Consider the following 21,483-nt stretch of genomic DNA (forward strand, 5'->3'; position numbering starts at 1 on the left):
CTCTGAACTCATAGCATGGTCAGTGACAGAGCGCTCACCTCTACATGTTGACAGGTTTGGATCAACTTTCCCATCAACCCTTCCAACTCATTGTTCCTCTTGACCAAATGACTCAGGTTGGAATCCAACGCTTGCTGCAAAAGAAAGAGGAAATTACTATTGAAGACAGAAGAGAAAACAACAGTTATTGTCCTTGTTTTTCTTATGAACACGCTTGAAAAGCAACCTACCATACTTTCAAGAGAAAATAAACACAAAACCAAGCTGATCAAAAGGTGTCAGAGGTCCTACATTTCTGTTTTAGAGAGAGCAAAATCATAAAGCCAAAACGGAGAAGCATCTTCCTGCTCCTCCCTCTCTTCCTCCCTCTCCTCCTCCTCCTCCTCCCTCCTTCCCCTTCCAAAATCTCATCCACAGTTGTCACATTTGCTTTTGGACAATTTGGACACGAACCTCCGGGCGCTGCCCCTGTCCCTCGTCCCGATACCGCCTCATCCCGGTCAGTCAGTCTCTGAGCTGGACTCACAGCCTAACACGACTGGCAGAGCCTGAGCCAGAGCCTGAGCCACTCCGGGGAAAAAAACGTCATGCATAAACCCTCCGACCGGCAAATGAAGCATCAAAAGCTCCTCTGACAGCCCATCTACCTATCAAAGAGTCTTTATGTAAGCTGTTCTTCCTGACGTTTTTTCCCCTTTTCCCCCTTCCGATTCTGTCCAGAAAAAAATCTGTCTTCTTTATTTCATTCATTCGATTGTATTATTGCCAAACCGACCATATTAAGCCACAATGTGATGTTCAGTAGGGATTAAATGGAGTTGCCCCATGGGCAAACAGCGTAAACAACAGACGAGCCAGGCAGGAGAATAAGGGTGGGGGGACATACCAGTCTAATGGATGGCCTTAATACGACGATGACATACAAAAAAAACACATTAAGGACCATAGGGGATGGCATGATCAACGGGGATGTAAAAATAACTGAACCCATGGAAGAAAACAGCAATACTACAAGGGCTACTAGCATGTCTTCTTGCTTGAATGGACATATTGAATAGGTATCACTGAAAACCAAAACCGTAGTTCAGTCACCAACTAAGGGGTCAAACAGTATGCCCCATGTGACTCCCTCCATTATGTTCTCCTCAGCGTGTTCAATCTAATGGCCGATTGAAATTGACGTTAATACAATGGAATTTGTCCCCCACATTCCTGAGAAGATTAATTAAAATATCCCTGTTGTAAATTTGTATTAGGGTCAGGAGAAATTACTCTTGATCTCATGTATTTATAGCCCATAGTCTCAACTCACTGAGTTTAAAGTGGACACAAGCTCTGGTTGAGGAGGATATTTATTATGTATTTTCTTCTTATTCACCTAGTAGGAGGTCAGAATGAATCAGAGTATCAGAAGAAATGTGAAAGAAGCATCTGTTACATATCAACTATTGGACAATTAATAATGTAGGACAATGTTGGGGTGATCCAAACCTGTTGTCTGTAAATGTGTTGATAGAGTAAATGAGATTCACTGAGAGATAAATCATGTGGATAAGACCTCTGTTGAAAGACCTTTGGCTGTATGGAGTAAAGAAATGTCTATGGTGGTAAAAGGAAAGACTCATATTAGGCAGGAGACATATCTTCAGAGTTCGTTCTGTTAGGTGACGTAAACTGGGATATGCTTAAAACCCCGGCAGTACTACAATCTAAGCTAGATGCCCTGAATCTCACACAAATTATCAAGGAACCCACCAGGTACAACCCTAAATCCATAAACATGGGCACCCTCATAGATATTATCCTGACCAACTTTCCCTCCAAATACACCTCTGCTGTTCTCATCCCATCAGTCGAGGATGCCTGGTCGTTCTTTAAAAGTAATTTGCTCACCATCTTAAATAAGCATGCCCCTTTCAAAAAATGTAGAACTAAGAACAGATATAACCCTTGGTTCACTCCAGACCTGACTGCCCTCGACCAGCACAAAAACATCCTGTGGCGGACTGCACTAGCATCAAATAGTCCCCGCGATATGCAGCTTTTCAGGGAAGTCAGGAACCAATACACGCAGTCAGTCAGGAAAGCAAAGGCTAGCTTTTTCAAACATAAATTTGCATCCTGTAGCTCTAACTCCAAAAAGATTTGGGACACTGTAAAGTCCATGGAGAATAAGAGCACCTCCTCCCAGCTGCCCACTGTACAGAGGCTAGATAACACTGTCACCACCGAGAAATCCACGATAATCGAGAATTTCAATAAGCATTTCTCTACGGCTGGCCATGCTTTCCTCCTGGCTACCCCAACCCTGGCCAACAGCTCCGCACCCCCCACCGCTACTTGCCCAAGCCTCCCCAGCTTCTCCTTCACCCAAATCCAGATAGCAGATGTTCTGAAAGAGCTGCAAAACCTGCACCCCTACAAATCAGCCGGGCTAGACAATGTGGACCCTCTCTTTCTAAAATTATCCTCCGCCATTGTTGCAACCCCTATTACCAGTCTGTTCAACCTCTCTTTTGAATCGTCTGAGATTCCTAAAGATTGGAAAGCTGCCGCGGTCATCCCCCTCTTCAAAGGGGGTGACACTCTAGACCCAAACTGTTATAGACCTATATCCATCCTGCCCTGCCTTTCTAAAGTCTTCGAAAGCCAAGTTAATAAACAGATCACTGACCATTTAGAATCCCCCCGTACCTTCTCCGCTGTGCAATCCGGTTTTTGAGCTGGTCATGGGTGCACCTCAGCCACGCTCAAGGTAATAAACGATATCATAACCGCCATCGATAAAAGACAGTACTGTGCAGCCATCTTCATCGACCTGGCCAAGGCTTTTGACTCTGTCAATCACCGTATTCTTTTTTAAATGTTTTATTATTTATTACAGAAAACACAAGGAAGGGGTAACATTAAAGTATTAGAACATGAGGGACAAACAATACAGCACCAAGACACTATCAAACATGTATCAGTCTTTCCGCAACAGAGCCATCCTTATGTGTGAGTGTGTATGCTTGACAGTGATATAAAATATATGTCATAGTTTCCTTTTTCATGATCACAATCTTGTGAAACCAGAAACCTCCAAGATCCCCCACAGTTCCCCAATAGCTGTCCCTCAACCATTCGAGACCCCTACCACAGTCCCCCCCCCAGGAAGAAAACAAACTAAAAAAAACAAACAATTCATTCCATTCCCCACCCCCAAGAACCCAATGCACCAACAACCAAGAGAATGAACTAAAGAGAAAAAAGGAAAAGACAGAAGAAAACAGCAAACAACAATGCAAAAATAAATAAAACAAAATAATACATTTAAAACAAAGGACATCAAGGACAACTGAAATCATAACAGCAATGCCTACTTTATATGTTCGTGTGCATGTATGTGTGTGTTCTTGTATGTTTATTTGAATGAGAGTGTGCGTATATGCATGTGTACCAACAACTGCACGGCATCAGCTTCAGGCAAACCGACATTAGTTGTAAAAACACTGCCACTTAGTGTCATTCAAATGTACTTTTATTAGGTTTTATTGACTTTTTTTCTCCTTTATCTTTTGACCATCATTCTCTCTCTCTCACACAGCAACTCCACTCCCACTTGTCTCCAATTCCACATACCAACCCTCAGCTTCCCTCAGCCCATCCCATCTATCTCTGCTGGCCACCCACTTCGTGTTTCTACGCAACACATATCTTTCAACTATGCTATGATGCTTAACATACAATTTCAATCTCAATACAATTTCAATCGTATAGAATCTACAGATTGTGTGTTGAAGATAAATACTTTTACTAAGAGTATTAGTATATTAGTAATTGACTGACCCGGTCTCTCCAGATCTCCTAACAGTACTATTTCTCGGGTCAATTTTAGATCAATGCTATGCATTTTCAGCCATTCCTGAACCTGAGACCAGAAACAGGCTACCTGAGGGCAATACCAAAATAAATGGTCTATTGATTCTGTATCCTCACAACAAAATCTGCAGAGCTTCGATGATTTTATGCCCCAAATATTCAACATTTTTTTGTTGACAAGAATTCTGTATAATAATTTTAGCTGAAAAGCACGAAGTCTTGAATCTTGCTTTGTTTTATATATCAACTCATACACCCTGTATCATGGAATCGGTACATCAAAAATCTCTTCCCAGCTATTTAGCAATCTGTATGGCACAATTGTCAACATCCTGGTCCTCAAATGAAACTGGTATACTTTCCTATTTATGCTATTTTTATTCCTCCGCCAGTTTTGATCCTTTATATTGGGAAGACAGACCAGTTCCCTACCTCCTCCCGCTGCCACCCACCTCCTCCATTTTTGGGGCAATGCTGTGATCAATTGGTTGTACTCTTGGATTGAGCAGACCTTCCCGTACAATTCTGATAACTCCATGAAGGACATAACTCTACCATTACAATTTACAATATAATTTAAGAACAAAATACCCTTTTCAAACAACTTTCCCATAAATACAGGTATTTTATCAACCAGCACATTTGAGTTCAGCCATAATATTTGTTGTAATATTTGTTCTATCTTTTCAGGGGGATGAAATTGAAATTGTAGCCAGCTCTGCAATGCTTGTTTGAAAAAGACAGATACTTTGAAAAAAGTATCATTTTCAGTTAATCGAAAATGAGACATGGCAATCTGCACAAAGGCAAAAAGGCCATTTTTAATCAATGGATGAGCTTTTCTTATTAATCTACATGAGAACCATTTAGGGTTCAAATAAAACTTTTGAATGAGTGAATCTTTTAGAGAGAGGTTTAGTGCTTTTATATTTAATAATCTCAACCCACCCAATTCATATTCATTATATAGATAGGCTCGTTTTATTTTGTCTGGTTTAGTGTCCCAGATAAAGCGAAATATTTTTTGCTCATATGATTTGAAAAATAAATCATCAGGAGTAGGCAGCGCCATAAGTAAGTAAGTAAGTAAACTGAGATATGACTAAGGAGTTAATCACGGCAATTTTTCCATAAATAGACAGGTATTTACCTTTACCTGGTTGCAGGATCTTGTCTATTTTTACAAGTTTTCTATTGAAATTCATTGTGGAGAGCATATTTATATCTTTTGTAATATGAATACCGAGTATGTCTACTTCACCATCAGCCCATTTTATAGATAAGCTGCAAGGTAATGTAAAAGTTGTATTTTTTAAGGATCCAATACGTAATATTGTACACTTATCATAATTAGGTTTTAGTCCAGAGAGTACAGAAAAGTTATCTAGATCTTTAATGAGACATTGCAGGGATCTAGCTTGCGGACTTAACATAAAACTTGAGTCATCGGCATACATGGATACCTTTGTTTTTAAGCCTTGGATTTCTATTCACCGTATTCTTATCGGCAGACTCAACAGCCTTGGTTTCTCAAATGACTGCCTCGCCTGGTTCACCAACTACTTCTCAGACAGAGTTCAGTGTGTCAAATCGGAGGGCCTGTTCTCCGGACCTCTGGCAGTCTATATGGGGGTACCACAGGGTTCAATTCTCGGGCCGACTCTTTTCTCTGTATATATCAACGATGTCGCTCTTGCTGCGGGTGATTCCCTGATCCACCTCTACGCAGATGACCCCATTCTGTATACATCTGGCCCTTCTTTGGATACTGTGTTAACCAACCTCCAGATGAGCTTCAATGCCATACAATACTCCTTCCGTGGCCTCCAACTGCTCTTAAATGCTAGTAAAACCAAATGCATGCTTTTCAACCGTTCTCTGCCCGCACCCGCCCGCCCGACTAGCATCACTACTCTGGACGGTTCTGACTTAGAATATGTAGACAACTACAAATACCTAGGTCTCTGTCTAGACTGTAAACTCTCCTTCCAGACTCATATTAAACATCTCCAATCCAAAATTAAATCTAGAATCGGCTTCCTATTTCGCAACATAGCCTCCTTCACTCACGCCTCCAAACATACCCTTGTAAATCTGACCATCCTACCGATCCTCGACTTTGGCGATGTCATTTACAAAATAGCCTCCAATACTCTACTCAGCAAACTGGATGCAGTCTATCACAGTGCCATCCATTTTGTCACCAAAGCCCCTTATACCACCTACCACTGTGACCTGTATGCTCTAGTCGGCTGGCCCTGGCTACATATTCGTTGCCAGACCCACTGGCTCCAGGTCATCTATAAGTCTATGCTAGGTAAAGCTTCGCCTTATCTCAGCTCACTGGTCATGATTACAACACCGACCCGTAGCACGCGCTCCAGCAGGTATATCTCACTGGTCATCCCCAAAGCCAATTCCTCATTTGGCCGCCTTTCCTTCCAGTTCTCTGCTGCCAATAACTAACTTTAAACATCAGGTATCTGAGCAGCTAACCGATCGCTGCAGCTGTACATAGCCCATCTGTAAAAAGCCCACCCAATCTATCTACCTCATGCCCATATTGTTTTTATTTACTTTTCTGCTATTTTGCACACCAGTATTTCTACTTGCACATCACCATCTGCTCATCTATCACTCCAGTGTTAATTTTCTAAATTGTAATTACTTCGCTACTATGGCGTATTTATTGCCTTACCTCCTCACGCCATTTGCACACACTGTATATAGACTTTCCTTTTTTTCTATTGTGTTATTGACTATGTTTGTTTATTCCATGTGTAACTCTGTGTTGTTGTTTGTACCGCACTGCTTTGCTTTGTCTTGGCCAGGTCGCAGTTGTAAATGAGAACTTGTTCTCAACTAGCTTACCTGGTTAAATAAAGATAAAACATTTTAATTTTTTTTAAACATGGTTGAACTTAAACTCAATACAATTGTCCTATTTATAGATATTTCAAATTGTGTGTTTTTAAAAACCAAAATGTCAATAAAACGGATGGAATACCTAAATCCTTATAGTCAGTTTCTCTTTTGAATGTTCTCTCAGCAGGAGATAATGTAGTGTATGAAATGACAGCCTACTGTATCCATTTACCAAATACACAAGTTCTCTTCATTGCGGAATATCACTAGCCACATTTCAGTAGTTAACATTTCAAACTGGGAGAAATCCCTGGTCATTAGTGGAAGGGTATATGGAAACTTTTGAGATTTAAATACAGTTCTGTAAAAAAAAGTGGGCTACTCCTGAGTGTGGTCAGATGACGTTGAAGGCAGTTGCAGGGAGTTCTACAAAGGAAATACATTCCAACGTCTTTCCTTCAACATCTGTATCTAATCAAGAGAAAGCTACCACTAACCAAGCTTTCAATGGCTTCTTGCTACTTGACCTTCCAAGATCCCTGTAAGAACCCTTTACTATTAGGGAAAAACGTTTACTATTCAATATCTGATCCTATCTATATTGGAGGAAACACCAAAGGCATCTAAAACACAAATTTTTTTACACTATCATAGCAAAAAGAGAGCTGAGGACAGGCAAGGCTGTTTTTATCTTAATGCAAAGGTCAACCTATAATGTATGTGTGGCTTGGAAATAACAAAATTGTTATATATTTGTAAGTATGAACCTTTTGGGGTGTCAATTTCTACCCCAATGTTTGCCTTTGTGAATGGCGTGACTCAGGAGTACCAGGATCACGACTTTGCCCTTTTCTCCTTCTCCCATAGTCCGAAGTGAGCATCCCACTAAAGCATCCCCCTAAGATGCGTGAGTCCTAGGAGGCCTACCCTCTTCACACCCCTGAGTAAAATGAATGAATCATTGCTATGGTGCGTCAGGTCCTGTACCTTTTATACTGTAAACAAGGTCACTGATAAAACATGGCGTGTGACATAACTTCTTCTGCATCCTCTATACGAGGGCAACTAGGCTGGTTGTTGTGCTTTGCCTGGTATTTAATTACCTGCAAGCACATACCTGGATTTGCTGGTCAGACTCTGATTTGAAAAAATAATTTAAGCTAGCAGACAAGAACTACATGTCCTATCATGTCAGTGCCCATTCCCCAATATTACATAACACAATACCAGATGTCTCTGAGCAACAGGCTTCTGTTCGGAATAACAACAAGAAATATTCTTTATCCCTGTTTTAACTCACTGCGTGTGGTATTGACTGACATGCAGTGATGTTAGACATAGTTAGCCTCAGGCAGTGATGTCATGGGAGTAGACCGATTATCCTATACTGTTGCTACACCACTGTCTCTTTCCACATAGGCAGGTGGGACGTTGTTTTCCTGCTCACTCTGTGTCCGGGTGTCCCTGAACAAGCAGTTTAATCCTCTGAAAAATGTCTACCGGGTCATCACACATCACAACTCCCTCTAGCGCTGTTGTTGCAGCCAGGTCACACCAGATCCACTTCAGTATTCAACGTTTGTCCAGGTTCCCAGGACGTCGGGAGATGCCTTGGATACCATCCACTAGGGGCAATGTGAGCACCTATTACCATCTAGTAGGCTCGCCGCTTGATAGGGCGTTGTGGATTAGGATAGAGGATGGGCTTGAGCCGCAAGCTACGGCTCCGAGGATCGAGGTTTGAATCCTAGTGCTAGGCACTCTTTTGTATTTTGTATGTTTTAACCCTATCCCAAACCTTAACCCTTACCTTAAACAGTCGGAATTAATGCCTAAACTTAACCGTTTCGTTTTTTCAGTTTTATCCCTTTTAGACCCACAGTTGCAAAAATGCAACGCTACCTATATCGCATCATATAAAGGTCCTAAACTAAAAAATTATGTCAAACACTATATGCATTTCCTTAGACCCATATTTATCTTTTTGTAGCATTTGTTGTGTGTCAGCATGATTACTTTGGCATTAGTAGCCTCTGAAACATTAGAAACCTGTCCACTCGACTGAGACTACAATGGTCACCAAATAAAAGCATATGTTGGTAGCCATCAATGAAAGTACATGACTTGAGCCATTTTTTGCTGTCTTCTCTAAGATGTAGTGATTATGTAAATATATATATATATATATATATATATATACAGTACCAGTCAAAAGTTTGGACACACCTACTACAAAGTGTAAATAGAATAATTTTGGTCATAATGTCAGTATCGTCTAAAACAGAGTTTGGAACCTACAAGTTTGAGAACACCTACTCATTCAAAAGTTTTTCTTAATTTTTTTAATTTTCTATATTGTAGAATAATAGCGAAGACATCAAACTATGAAATAACACATGTGGAATCATGTAGTAACCAAAAAAAGTGTTAAACAACACAAAACAACTCATATTCTTCAAAGTAGTCACCCTTTGCCCTGATGACATCTTTGCACACTCACGGCATTCTCTCAACCAGCTTCATGAGGTACTCACCTGGAATGCATTTCAATTAACGTCTTGCGGATTAGTGGGACGCTAGCGTGAAATTGCAGAGCGCCAAATTCAAATTAAATACTATAAATATTAAACTTTCATGAAATCACAAGTGCAATACATCAAAATTAAGCTTAACTTGTTGTTAATCCAGCCACCGTGTCAGATTTTAAAAAGGCTTTACGGCGAAAGCAAACCATGCAATTATCTGAGGACAGCGCCCAGCACACAAATGCATAACAAATCATTTTCAACCAGGGAGTTGCGACACGAAAGTCAGAAATAGCGATATAATATATGCCTTACCTTTGAAGATCTTCTTCTGTTGGTACTCCAAAAGGTCCCTGTTACATTAAAATGGTCCTTTTGTTCGATAAAGTCCTTTTTTATATCCATAAAAACTCAGTTTAGCTGGCGCGCTTCAGTCAATAATCCAGTCGGTTTCCCTCCTTCAAAATGCATACAAAATGAATCCCAAACGCTACCAATAAACGTATCCAAACAAGTCAATCAATGTTTATAATCAAACCTTAGGTACCCTAATACGCAAATAAACGATAAAATTTAAGACGGAGAATCGTTATTGTCTTTACAGGAGAAAAATACCTAAGAACACGCTCTCATTCACGCGCTTGGAAACACTACAGCCAAAATGGGAGCCACCTAGAAAAAGCACAATTTCTGGCTCATTTTTCCAAAAACCAGCCTGGAACTCTAAAGGCTGTTGACATCTAGTGGAAGCCCTAGGAACTGCAATCGGGCACGATTTCTCCCTATTATAAAAGTGCCAGCCTTTGAAATCAGTGGTAGGATGATGTTTTTTTTGGGGGGGATGGTTTATCCTCGGGGTTTTGCCTGCCATTTCAGTTCTGTTATACTCACAGACATTATTTTAACAGTTTTAGAAACTTTAGAGTGTTTTCTATCCAAATCTAGCCATTATATGCATATCCTAGCTTCTGGGCCTGAGTAGCAGGCAGTTTATGCATGCTCTTCAACCGTTCACTGCCCGCACCTGCCTGCCCATCCAGCATTACTACTCTTGAAGGTTCTGACTTAGAATATGTTGACAACTTCAAATACCTAGGTGTCTGGTTAGACTGGAAACTCTCCTTCCAGACTCACATCAAGCATCTCCAATCCAAAATAAAATCTAGAATCGACTTCCTATTTCGCAACAAAGCATCCTTCACTCATGCTGCCAAACATACCCTCGTAAAACTGACCATCCTACCGATCCTCAACTTTGGCGATGTCATTTACAAAATAGCCTCCAATACTCTACTCAACAAATTGGATGCAGTCTATCACAGTGCCATCCGTTTTGTCACCAAAGCCCCATATACTACCCACCATTGAGACCTGTATGCTCTCGTTGGCTGGCCCTCGCTTCATACTCGTCGCCAAACCCACTGGCTCCAGGTCATCTACAAGTCTCTACTAAGTCTCACCATATCAGCACCCACCCGTAGCACGCGCTCCATCTCACTAGTCATCCCCAAAGCCAACTCCTCCTTTGGCCGCCTTTCCTTCCAGTTCTCTGCTGCCAATGACTGGAACAAACAGCAAAAATCACTGAAGCTGGAGACTCATATCTCCCTCACTAGCTTTAAGCACCAGCTGTCAGAGCAGCTCACAGATCATTGCACCTGTGCATAGCCCATCTGTAATATAGCGCATCCAATTACCTCATCCCCATACTATATTTATTTATTTATCTTGCTCCTTTGCACCCCAGTTTCTCTACTTGCACATTCATCTTCTGCACATCAATCACTCCCATGTTTAATTGGTATATTGTAATTACTTCACCACCATGGCCTATTTATTGCCTTACCTCCCTTAACTTACCTCATTTTCACACACTGTATTTTTCTACTGTATTATTGACTGTATGTTTGTTTATTCCATGTGTAACTCTGTGTTGTTGTATGTGTCAAACTGCTTTGCTTTATTCTTGGCCAGGTCGCAGTAGTAAATGAGGACTTGTTCTGATTACAGAACTTGTAATGATGAGTGAGAAAGTTACAGATGGTCAAAGATCATACCCCCAGGACCCACAGGACATGCGCCAGCACGTCAATGCTTTTGATACATTTTTATGTGTTTTTTATAGAATTTTACAGTTTCTTTATTAACACAAATTCTTCCTACCATTGATGGTACATTTTTGCAACTTTGTTCTACAAACTTTCTACAAACCCTAACCCATAATCAGAGGCCTATGCTTGGGTCTCACAGGGTTAACCCTATCCCAAGCCTTAACCCTTACCTTAACCAGTCGCAATTAATACCTAAACACAGCTGTCGAGTTTTGACATTTGTCCCCACTATTCAAACGTTGAATACTGAAGTGAGACTGTAAGATCTTGTTGGTTGTTGAGCAGAGGATACAGAATGTTGTAACAGCCATAGACTGTATATCAACTTCTCTAATGTTGCCAATTCACATTTTGCTTTATTATTAATGTGTCTGTCTTGCTTGTGTATCTTGTCTCAATATTAGTTTGTGTGCCATTACGTTCTCTGCACCTTTACGTGTGTCAACTTTCTCTTCATCTCCCTCAGTTCTCCGTTTCTCCTGTTTCATTTTCCCAAGCTGTTTCTATCTGATATAAACTCAGTGATTTTGTTTACAGAGAAAGGCAAGCAATTTTGAGCTATTTACTGTCACTTAATGGACTCCAGGCCTTCATGTGTACACCATGTGGGAAAGTTGCAGGATCCATGTGATTTTGTGCCATTAGTTTTGTAGTTTTGTTGACATCAAATGTATACAAAATCATTTATATCACTATATGTTCATGATAAACGTAACGTTTCTCCTGACACTACTCTGCCAGTTGTGAGAATGCAAGCCATAATGCCGCATAACATACTGTACATGATAACGCTTGTCAATGCTTGTGTTGTCTGTGGTCAGTCCCTTGGCCTAGACCCTTGAGACACAAAGTCATCTGCATGGCCAGTCGTAGATCAGGGGCAAGGCTGTAGGCAAAGGGTCATGACAGTGTAACAGTAGGACTCGATTACTCCAGGGCGTGGAGGAAGAAGTTGTACTGGGGCTGAGTAAAGTGATGAGTTGTGGCCAAGCCAGGAGCTGTGCCATTGGGGAGGGGAGGAAGACAGAGGACAGTCAAAGGTCTTTGCTTAGCTACTACAAGTTTATCATCATTCTGCATTGTTAGATCAGAGCTTCCTCTATGACCCAAATCCATGGACCTCTGATGCTATTTTGAACCATTTCCTCTCTCTGTACGTTTCCGTGATTGGTAATTTTATCTCCCAAAAGGAAAGGGTGTAGCCACAATGACCTAGCCCCTTCACAGAGGCCCACTGCCACCACTGAAAATACGGCAATCATAGGACAGTAATTTCCCTTCACTCGTTAGGCAGCTCCGCCTAATATTAGTACACGTTTAATGATCCTTAATGTTTTCTTTCATGAGCAAAAATCAAAATCAATACTGTATGAATTTTACATGGTGTGGTGCAAAGAGTTCCGGTAGTAGTGACCTACATCCGAGATTCGCCTACCGTTACAAGAGTGTTTTCATAACGCTACGCATCTTTAAATCTTTCAAAAGGTGAAGTGAGAGAGATTAGACTACAACACGAGGCCTTATGATGCAGGTCCGTCACAGAGTGAGAGTATTAACCCTTTGTAAGCCAATCCTAGGTTGTGTTCATTTGGCTCCAAATGGAAGAAAACTGACTGAAACAAAGAGGGACTACCTGGACTTAAGAAACGCTCATGTTTGCATTCCGTTGCTTAATTGTTACTGGAGTCAAATTGGAAAATGTAAATGATTCTCAACACTGAGAATATTACTCCGAAAACAAATTTGACATCACTGGACATACATCAGCATGTTCTTCCTCTACAGTAGGTCGAAATGTGTTTATTTTACAATTGCTGTGCCTACATGTGGTATTGCGTTGTCACTGCATCATGAATTATCTCCATGTTATAACCAAGAACCCCAAAGCCTCAGAGTAAGTCTATAATCATGCACCCAGGTACCCATTCTAGTTTTGCGGGGGGGGGCGGCATTTTTTGGACTCAACTAGGGCGGCAGAACGGTAACCGGCCCTTGCATTCTTACATGATTGTGTATCCTCTGGTTTGCTCATTTGTGCAATGCCCTTTAAGCGCAGAAGATCCATGAGAAATGCATGTATACCACTATGACAGTATTCAGTGTACTAATTGGGAGATCCACTGACCTTAATAACGCATACATAATATAGAAGTGAGGCAGAAAGACACTGTAGTGTAGAATAAAAAACCCTCCGTCAATGGTTCATCTCCTTGAAAATCAAAAAGCCAGTGTACTGTTACACACAGGATGAAATGGCATGTTTTGTGACAGTAGCTTAGAAGGCATATATTGATATTAGTAAGCTGACACTTTTTTCTATTTCCGTGTGACTGAGTAGTTGGCACATAAACAAAAATATGAATTGATTTTGAGCTGGATCTTGCCGGAATAGGATCCAGCACCTCTCAGTTCTGCAAGGATCCGGTAGCCTACCTCTCGTGGCATGACCATTTTTTTTCACTGTTTGCAATACACACTGAACATAATAGTCAGTGCTTAATTTGGCCCAGATCCTGCCGGAATAGGATCCGGCACCTTCAGTTTTGCCAGTATGCGGTAGCCTACCGATCCTGGTATGAAACATTATTTACACCGTTCGCAATGTAAAAATAAACCTTTTTTAGGGGAAAGATAATTGTAGCCTGGTAATTGTAACCGTTGCTGTGAAGAGAGAGAGAGAGAAGTACTCTTGAATCCCTCACAGAACTAAAATGATATTCATTTTCTATGATCTCTCCCCGTCTCTCTTGCTCTGACGGACATGAGCCTGCAACTATCGCCTCTCCAGCGTTGCACTTCGTCATTTACTTCCTTTTAGAATCATAGCCACGGGAAGGGTGCTGGAGGTGCTGCAGCACCCCTGAGAAATTGAAATAAATACATTTGCCAAAGAATAGAATTACTGCTGTCTGTCTGTTCAGAAATAAATGAAATAATTCAGAATACTACACTAGGAATACGTCTATAATTTAGCCACAGAAGATCAATGGCTTATTTAAAATAAATAGCATATGAGTGGATTGTGTGTAGCCCAATCACAAGGATTGGCCACAGGAACGCGTTGCAAATCAGTCAGCGAATAGCATGCAGCCAAAACAGACCTTTCGCAATATTTCAAATACAATCGCAAGAAACATATGTTTTGTAAAGTAAATGGTTCCTGCTGAAAAGAGAATCTGTCTGTAGGACACCAACATATTTTATCAACTTCCAAATAGGCCTGTTGAGTGAACAGCATTGTTTACAAAGTAAACTCATTGTCCATTGTCCATGACTGGTGAGTGAGCTGTGGATCATTGGGTGAGTCAGTGAAAGTGGAAAGCTTTTTTAGGATTATAATTTCGTCCTCATATTGTACAATAAGGCTGTGATATTTTTCCCACTAATTGGTCTTTTGACCAATCACATCAGATCTTTTTCAGAGCTGATCTGATTGGTCAAAGACCAATTAGTGAAAAAAAAGATCAGATTTGGGCTGCCTGTATAAACGCAGCCTTTGTGCGTCTCCACACACCTACTGCCTAGGCGTTTGGATGGATTCAAGACAAGGTAGTTTTTATTAATCTCAGATTATCAGTTTGTCAGTGTCAAAGTAGCCTGTAATTTCTATAATTTGTGCTGTATTAAAAAATATTCTTTCTAAAGTCACCAGTCACTTAAAATGACAGAATTGCATGAAATGCTTTTATAAAAGGACACATTTTTCCCAGACCCTAGGCTCCAAAAAATTTCCCCATTTTTGCAACTTCTGCAAGTGCCTCTACTCTACTGCTCTACTAGGCAAATACGATGATATGCATGCAATGCTTTATTATAAAACAGTTTTTTTTATAATGCATTCCGGTAGCTCAGGTCACCCCCCTCTCGCGCTGACTTTTTGTTTCAGAACCTCCAGATTTACAAATTAAGCACTGATAATAGTTACAATTTGGACTTCATGTGTTACTTCTGTAATCAGAATACTTTTCTAGACCCCTTAACATACACATGAGAGATGGACCAGATTGCAAAAGATGCCAAACTGAAAATCAGTGATCACACATGGCCTTCTCACAAATCAAACTCTTGTCTTAATTTGTCCCGCAGAGAGGGGGTAATACCAGGCCATCTCCCAGTGGGCCCTCCCTAACAGCCTCTAACACGACCTACCAGTCACACTCAATTAAACCAACCCCCACCAAACAGAACGATTACCACTGTTTAACCTCAACCTTCTGGAGGCAGCCATCTTCCCCATCATTAATGAGCCCCTATTTTCACACTGCCTGCACAGGAGAGATGCAGAGAGACCCTCTTGGCATTTTGGGGCGGTGCAGTACTTGTACTAATTATATGATTAGGACGCTCCGCTAATGATGAAACAAAAAGATAACATCATTTTTGTTGGAAATCTAGGCTACATAGTTAGTGAGGATTATAGTGCACTCAAAACAAAATATGGTAGCTGTGTTTCTTCACCACAACATTGCACTTACAAAGTCACACCTACGATTACGGGTGCACAATAAGGCATCTCACTTTCTCACTCTTTTCACTTCACACACAGCTTTCCGCAGCTCCTCACATCTCGCTTTTAATTCTTTACCCCGTCACACAGATTATCCACAGCAGTTCTGATGCCTCCCCTCCTGAAAACAACATGTCCACCAGCAGAGCATAGCGACCAGGTTCATGCATACATTCAAAAAGTCATCCCTTACCTTGAGTTTCTCGTAGCGGTCGCTCAAGGCCGCCACCTGGTGGTCTCGGTGTCTTCCCACCAGTTTGCACAACGAGCAGATGAGCTGTTCGTCGGTGACGCAATACATGTTCACTTTCTCCTCCTCGTGCTCCAGGCACTGCAGCCCCCGCAGGTGGCAGTCCGACATGGGCTCGATCAGACGGTGGCCCGTGAAGGGCTTCTTGTTGGGGTGCGTGGCGCGCAGGCACTCGTCGCAGTATGACACCTCGCACGTCACACACGTCTTGACGGCATCCTGCGGCGGGTCCTGCTCGCAGAACTGGCACTGCACGTGGCTGGGCGGCGTTCCGGGGCTGGTCATGGCGGTGGAGGCAGGGACCAGGGCCAGGGCGAATCGCCCGGCGTCCTCACTAGGGGAGTTGGGCCCGCTGTGGGGCAGCAGGGCCAGGGGGCCGGAGGAGGCGGCCCTCTGGACGCGGTCGATTATGTTCTGGAGGGTGACGTTGCGTTTCAGTCCTTCTAGGCCACGCTGCGGACTGAGAGAGATGACATAGCGGCAGGTGGGGCACTGGAATGCTCCGATGGACTGGACGGGCTCGTTAGAGGCGCAGTGGGATATCAGGATGCGATGGGCGCAGCCGAAGCACAGGCTGTGGGCACAGGGCAGAAGGAGTGGGTCCTCAAAGAGCTCGAGGCAGATTGGGCAAGTCAGCTCTGACTCCAGCGCGTCCATCCTCTCAAGCAGAACTCAGGCGCGGTGTCAGCGAAATCCAGGTTAACTGCTCAGCTATCTGGAGAGGTGGACAGAAAGAGTTTGGGGTGAAATTAACCGTTCAGATAAATACACGTGAATGATTATCTAAAGTTGACTGATCATTTCCATTGTCATCACGTTCCGTACTTCAATGAAAATGAATTCAACAAAAACGTGGAGTATTGACCTATCAGAGCTTGTATTGTTTAAAATATCCACAATATATGTGTGATGCTAAATAAGTTGAGGTCATAGAAATTACAAAGCAAAAGTTTCTTCTGTTATTTTGTGTTTCCTTTATTTATTTGTCTTAATTGTCTAATGTTAATAAACAGAGGACAGGAGTACAATTTATGTTAAACATCTGTCTCCGTAATGGCAAGCTGTAACACGTTGACTGATGGTGATTCAGAACCCTTGTCAAAACCAATAAGGAGGGATGTTTTTAACTTCTACCCGAAAACCTGGTTACACAACTCAATACATTTGGCAATATACATTTGTATATCATTTTTGTAGACCTCCAGGTGGGTTATCTAATCCCCAATTGATTCTGAATGCAGATAATCACTCATCAGAACAGAGAACTGAAATGTGCTCCCCCACAATGCTGTCTAGACAGGTCAACTAAACACTCATGCCATTGTCTGAGGTGGCCGGTGCCAATACTCTCCCGACGTCATGCCCTTCTCTCAATCCTGCGGCAGTGAAAATGTACCCTCAGACTTCAGGTTGGCTGAGTACAGCAAGGGGCAAATTATTTTCAATAAACTGATGCTGAGCAGAGCACAGGAAACAGAACCTCTCTACCAGGAAATATCATGATTTTACAGCTACCCAAAACCATTATGTGATTTTACTTGACCATGGTAATGCTGACCTGATAAAATTGAACGGTTCAATTTGAACCCTTTTTCAAAGTGTAGTGCCAATAAGTGAATAAACCTTCAAAGTCAGAGAATAATCCGTCCTCTAATAAAGCCGTTTTTCCAGGGATGTCCCTGAGTGCAGCATTTTCAACAGATGTCACTGTTTTCTGTACTTGTGTGTCCAGCAAATACGGTACTATACATCTCTCTGACCTAGTTCCAAGTGGGACTAGACTGCTAAGCAACGCCACTCCCCTACCCCTGCGAAACTGTGACAGACACAAATCTTCTTATTTAGTATGGAATGGTCTCTGAATTCCTCTGATCAGGGACAGTGAGTTCACTGAATGTCAACTGTAGAATGCTTAAACCTTCGGGCATCGGACAGAAGCTGTAGTGACCAAACACATTCATTATTAAGGATCATACATTGTGTAATAAGTCACAAGTTTGAAACACGTACACCAAACTTGCCTACGTTAATTGAACTGATACAGAACTGAATAAATCCATTTAGCACGCACCGTAGTAACAATGACTTCGCTATCACAGAGACAACTGCAGTGACCCAATCGTTTCCCTGAACTCAGCGACGACATCGGTCCCTTGACTTCGGTGTATGCCATTAAAGTATGCGACGGCATGTCAAAGTGTCTGCCCTCAACCTAATAGCACCAGATAAACCATGAAACAGCTGAATATATTCCTCTGGTAAAAGTCCAAAACAAGTAAGAACTTTAATAAATGCAATACTAGTCACTTTAATAATGTTTACATATTTTACATTACTCATCTTGTATGTATTCTATTCTATTCTACTGTATCTTAGTCTATGCCACTCTGACATTGCTTGTCCATATATTTATATATTCTTAATTCCATTCCTTTACTTCGATTTGTGTGTATATGTTGTGAAACTGTTAGATATTACTGCAGTGTCGGAGCTAAAAACACAAGCATTTCGCTACACCCGCAATAACATCTGCTGAACACGTGTATGTGACCAATACAATTTGATTTGATATGAAGTGGAGCCCCCGTCAGACTTTGCCATGGTCTTTGCCCTTCCTTAGCACGCGGATCCCCTCTTAGCCTACCCACTCAGTACCCACCGATGGATCTCGCTCCCGTGCACTCAGCATCGCAGACATCTCTGCTGAGGAGGAGGACGATGCTACAGACGCTGAAGAGCCCGAATCAGAAACACAGGCAGCTCAGAGGACAGAGCCCTGAGCATGGAGACACAGCAGGGTGGAACACCGGTCCACAGCAGGCATCGCTCTGCTGCCTGCTTATCCCTTATCCTCCTCACGCACACACTGAATATGCAGAGTCGTCTAGTGTGGCTGCCGACCAGCGTTTCACAGGAGTTTCACAGGAGCCACAGAGGCACAACAGGAAAGGACAGAGTTGTCCCGACAATTCCAGGAAAGTTAGCGAGAGAGAGAGCGGTTCACTAGAGCGGTTAGCTCTGTGGACAAATCCCACTTCACACAAAAAAAGTGACACTGCAGTCTGTCGGACCTCACAGTGGAGGTGCGGGAGGGAAGGCGGGAGAGAAGAGAAGAGAGGAGAGGGGCAGAGAGGGGGTGAGGGAGAGGGTATTGTCTTCTCTCTCCCTTCTGCTCGTTTATAGCCGTGGTCCAATGAGAAATCGGGCAGGGATAGGTGTCAGAAGAATAACCAATGTAACGCGTGTCATTAAAATACTGTGTGAATTTCAGATCTGAGAAAAACACATTGTGTACACTGGGGGGGTACACGTACAGATATGTAAAACAATATTTGCGTAAAGTTCTATGACATGTAATGGGTTTAGACACTAGTCTTGGACTCTTCTTCCTATTGACCTCTGTGAAAAATAGACTGTGATGACCTTCCCAAAGGGCCTAACAAGGGTTAGTAGTTGAACAGAGCCTGAAACTTTAAGATCAATAAAATACTGTGTGGAGTTATGTTAGTGTGCTGATATGCCTGATAGAGTGAGAGAGAGTCACAAGCTGAATTACAGTACTCTCCATTTGGTAACATTCATGGCATTAACCCTTTCTGTTGTAACTAAAATGGTGCATCAGGCAGGTTTTGGTTGAGAAAGTTAAATGTGGCTTGTTTGGCAATTGCAGCTAGGTTGGGACAGGTACAAAGAATGGAGACTCAGACTGACACTCAGCTAGGCCATAGCCAGACTGAAATATGACCAGTGAAGAAGAGGCTACACTATCTTCATACCAAGTTGAAACCTAACCATTTGATTTACCGGTAAGGCAACTTTATCACTTTCAGCTACATTTGCCTTAACTGTGAGTAAGTTATATGGTCCTAAGTAACATTTAGAGCAACCTTTTTTAAAGTATGAGGGGGGGGTCAACTTACTGTTGAGAGTTACAATAGTAGAATACATGGTGCAGTTTTGAAATTTGGTTGTGCATCAGCAGTTTTTCTACTGTTGTGTCAGTCACTGTCAGTCACTCAATGCGCCTTGTCAGCTAACTGTTGAGAGTTACAATAGTAGAATACATGGTGCAGTTTTGAAATTTGGTTGTGCATCAGCAGTTTTTCTCTTGTTATGTCAGTCACTGTCAGTCACTCAATGTACCTTGTCAGCTAACAATTTTTGGATTGGTAAGTTAGTCTAGCCAGCTATCTAAACTTTTAGTTATCGTGGCCAGGGCCCTGACCTCCAGGGGTCCCCCTTTGATTTTGTTTTGCACTCTCACTCTAATATCATATTAACATGGCATAATGTGTAGAATTGCATGACATTAGTTATATATATATATATATATATATATATATATACACATACATATATACATACATATACACTGCTCAAAAACTGCTCAAAAAAATAAAGGGAACACTAAAATAACACATCCTAGATCTGAATGAATGAAATAATCTTATTAAATACTTTTTTCTTTACATAGTTGAATGTGCTGACAACAAAATCACACACAAATAATCAATGGAAATCCAACATATCAACCCATGGAGGTCTGGATTTGGAGTCACACTCAAAATTAAAGTGGAAAACCACACTACAGGCTGATCCAACTTTGATGTAATGTCCTTAAAACAAGTCAAAATGAGGCTCAGTAGTGCCTGTGTGACCTCCCTACAATGCCTGGGCATGCTCCTGATGAGGTGGCGGATGGTCTCCTGAGGGATCTCCTCCCAGACCTGGACTAAAGCATCCGCCAACTCCTGGACAGTCTGTGGTGCAACGTGGCGTTGGTGGATGGAGCGAGACATGACGTCCCAGATGTGCTCAATTGGATTCAGGTCTGGGGAACGGGCGGGCCAGTCCATAGCATCAATGCCTTCCTCTTGCAGGAACTGCTGACACACTCCAGCCACATGAGGTCTAGCATTGTCTTGCATTAGGAGGAACCCAGGGCCAACCGACCCAGCATATGGTCTCACAAGGGGTCTGAGGATCTCATCTCGGTACCTAATGGCAGTCAGGCTACCTCTGGCGAGCACATGGAGGGCTGTGCAGCCCCCCAAAGAAATGCCACCCCACACCATGACTGACCCACCGCCAAACCGGTCATGCTGGAGGATGTTGCAAGCAGAAGAACGTTCTCCACGGCGTCTCCAGACTCTGTCACGTCTGTTACATGTGCTCAGTGTGAACCTGCTTTCATCTGTGAAGAGCACAGGGCGCCAGTGGTGAATTTGCCAATCTTGGTGTTCTCTGGCAAATGCCAAACGTCCTGCACGGTGTTGGGCTGTAAGCACAACCCCCACCTGTGGACGTCGGGCCCTCATACCACCCTCATGGAGTCTGTTTCTGACCGTTTGAGCAGACACATGC

General features: G+C 42.3%; 1 protein-coding gene across 3 annotated transcripts in view; it reads right to left on the bottom strand.

Annotated features, from left to right (window-relative positions):
- LOC106574413 (E3 ubiquitin-protein ligase Midline-1) overlaps positions 1 to 21,483 on the bottom strand; it is a 53,254-nt gene that overhangs the window by 12,005 nt on the left and 19,766 nt on the right. For 2 of the 3 annotated variants that reach the window (XM_014150288.2, XM_014150287.2), the window contains exons 2-3: positions 16,063 to 16,834; positions 39 to 134 (exon numbers count right to left, since the gene is read on the bottom strand). In XM_014150288.2, the coding sequence (XP_014005763.1) occupies positions 39 to 134; positions 16,063 to 16,776 (810 nt within the window). In that variant the 5' untranslated portion in view covers positions 16,777 to 16,834. Of the gene's footprint in view, positions 1 to 38; positions 135 to 16,062; positions 16,835 to 18,778; positions 19,057 to 21,483 lie in introns of those variants that run through there. The other variant, XM_014150289.2, reaches the window with a different exon arrangement.

This window comes from Salmo salar, chromosome ssa16, assembly GCF_905237065.1.
Source record: "Salmo salar chromosome ssa16, Ssal_v3.1, whole genome shotgun sequence".
Classification (NCBI taxonomy): domain Eukaryota; kingdom Metazoa; phylum Chordata; class Actinopteri; order Salmoniformes; family Salmonidae; genus Salmo; species Salmo salar.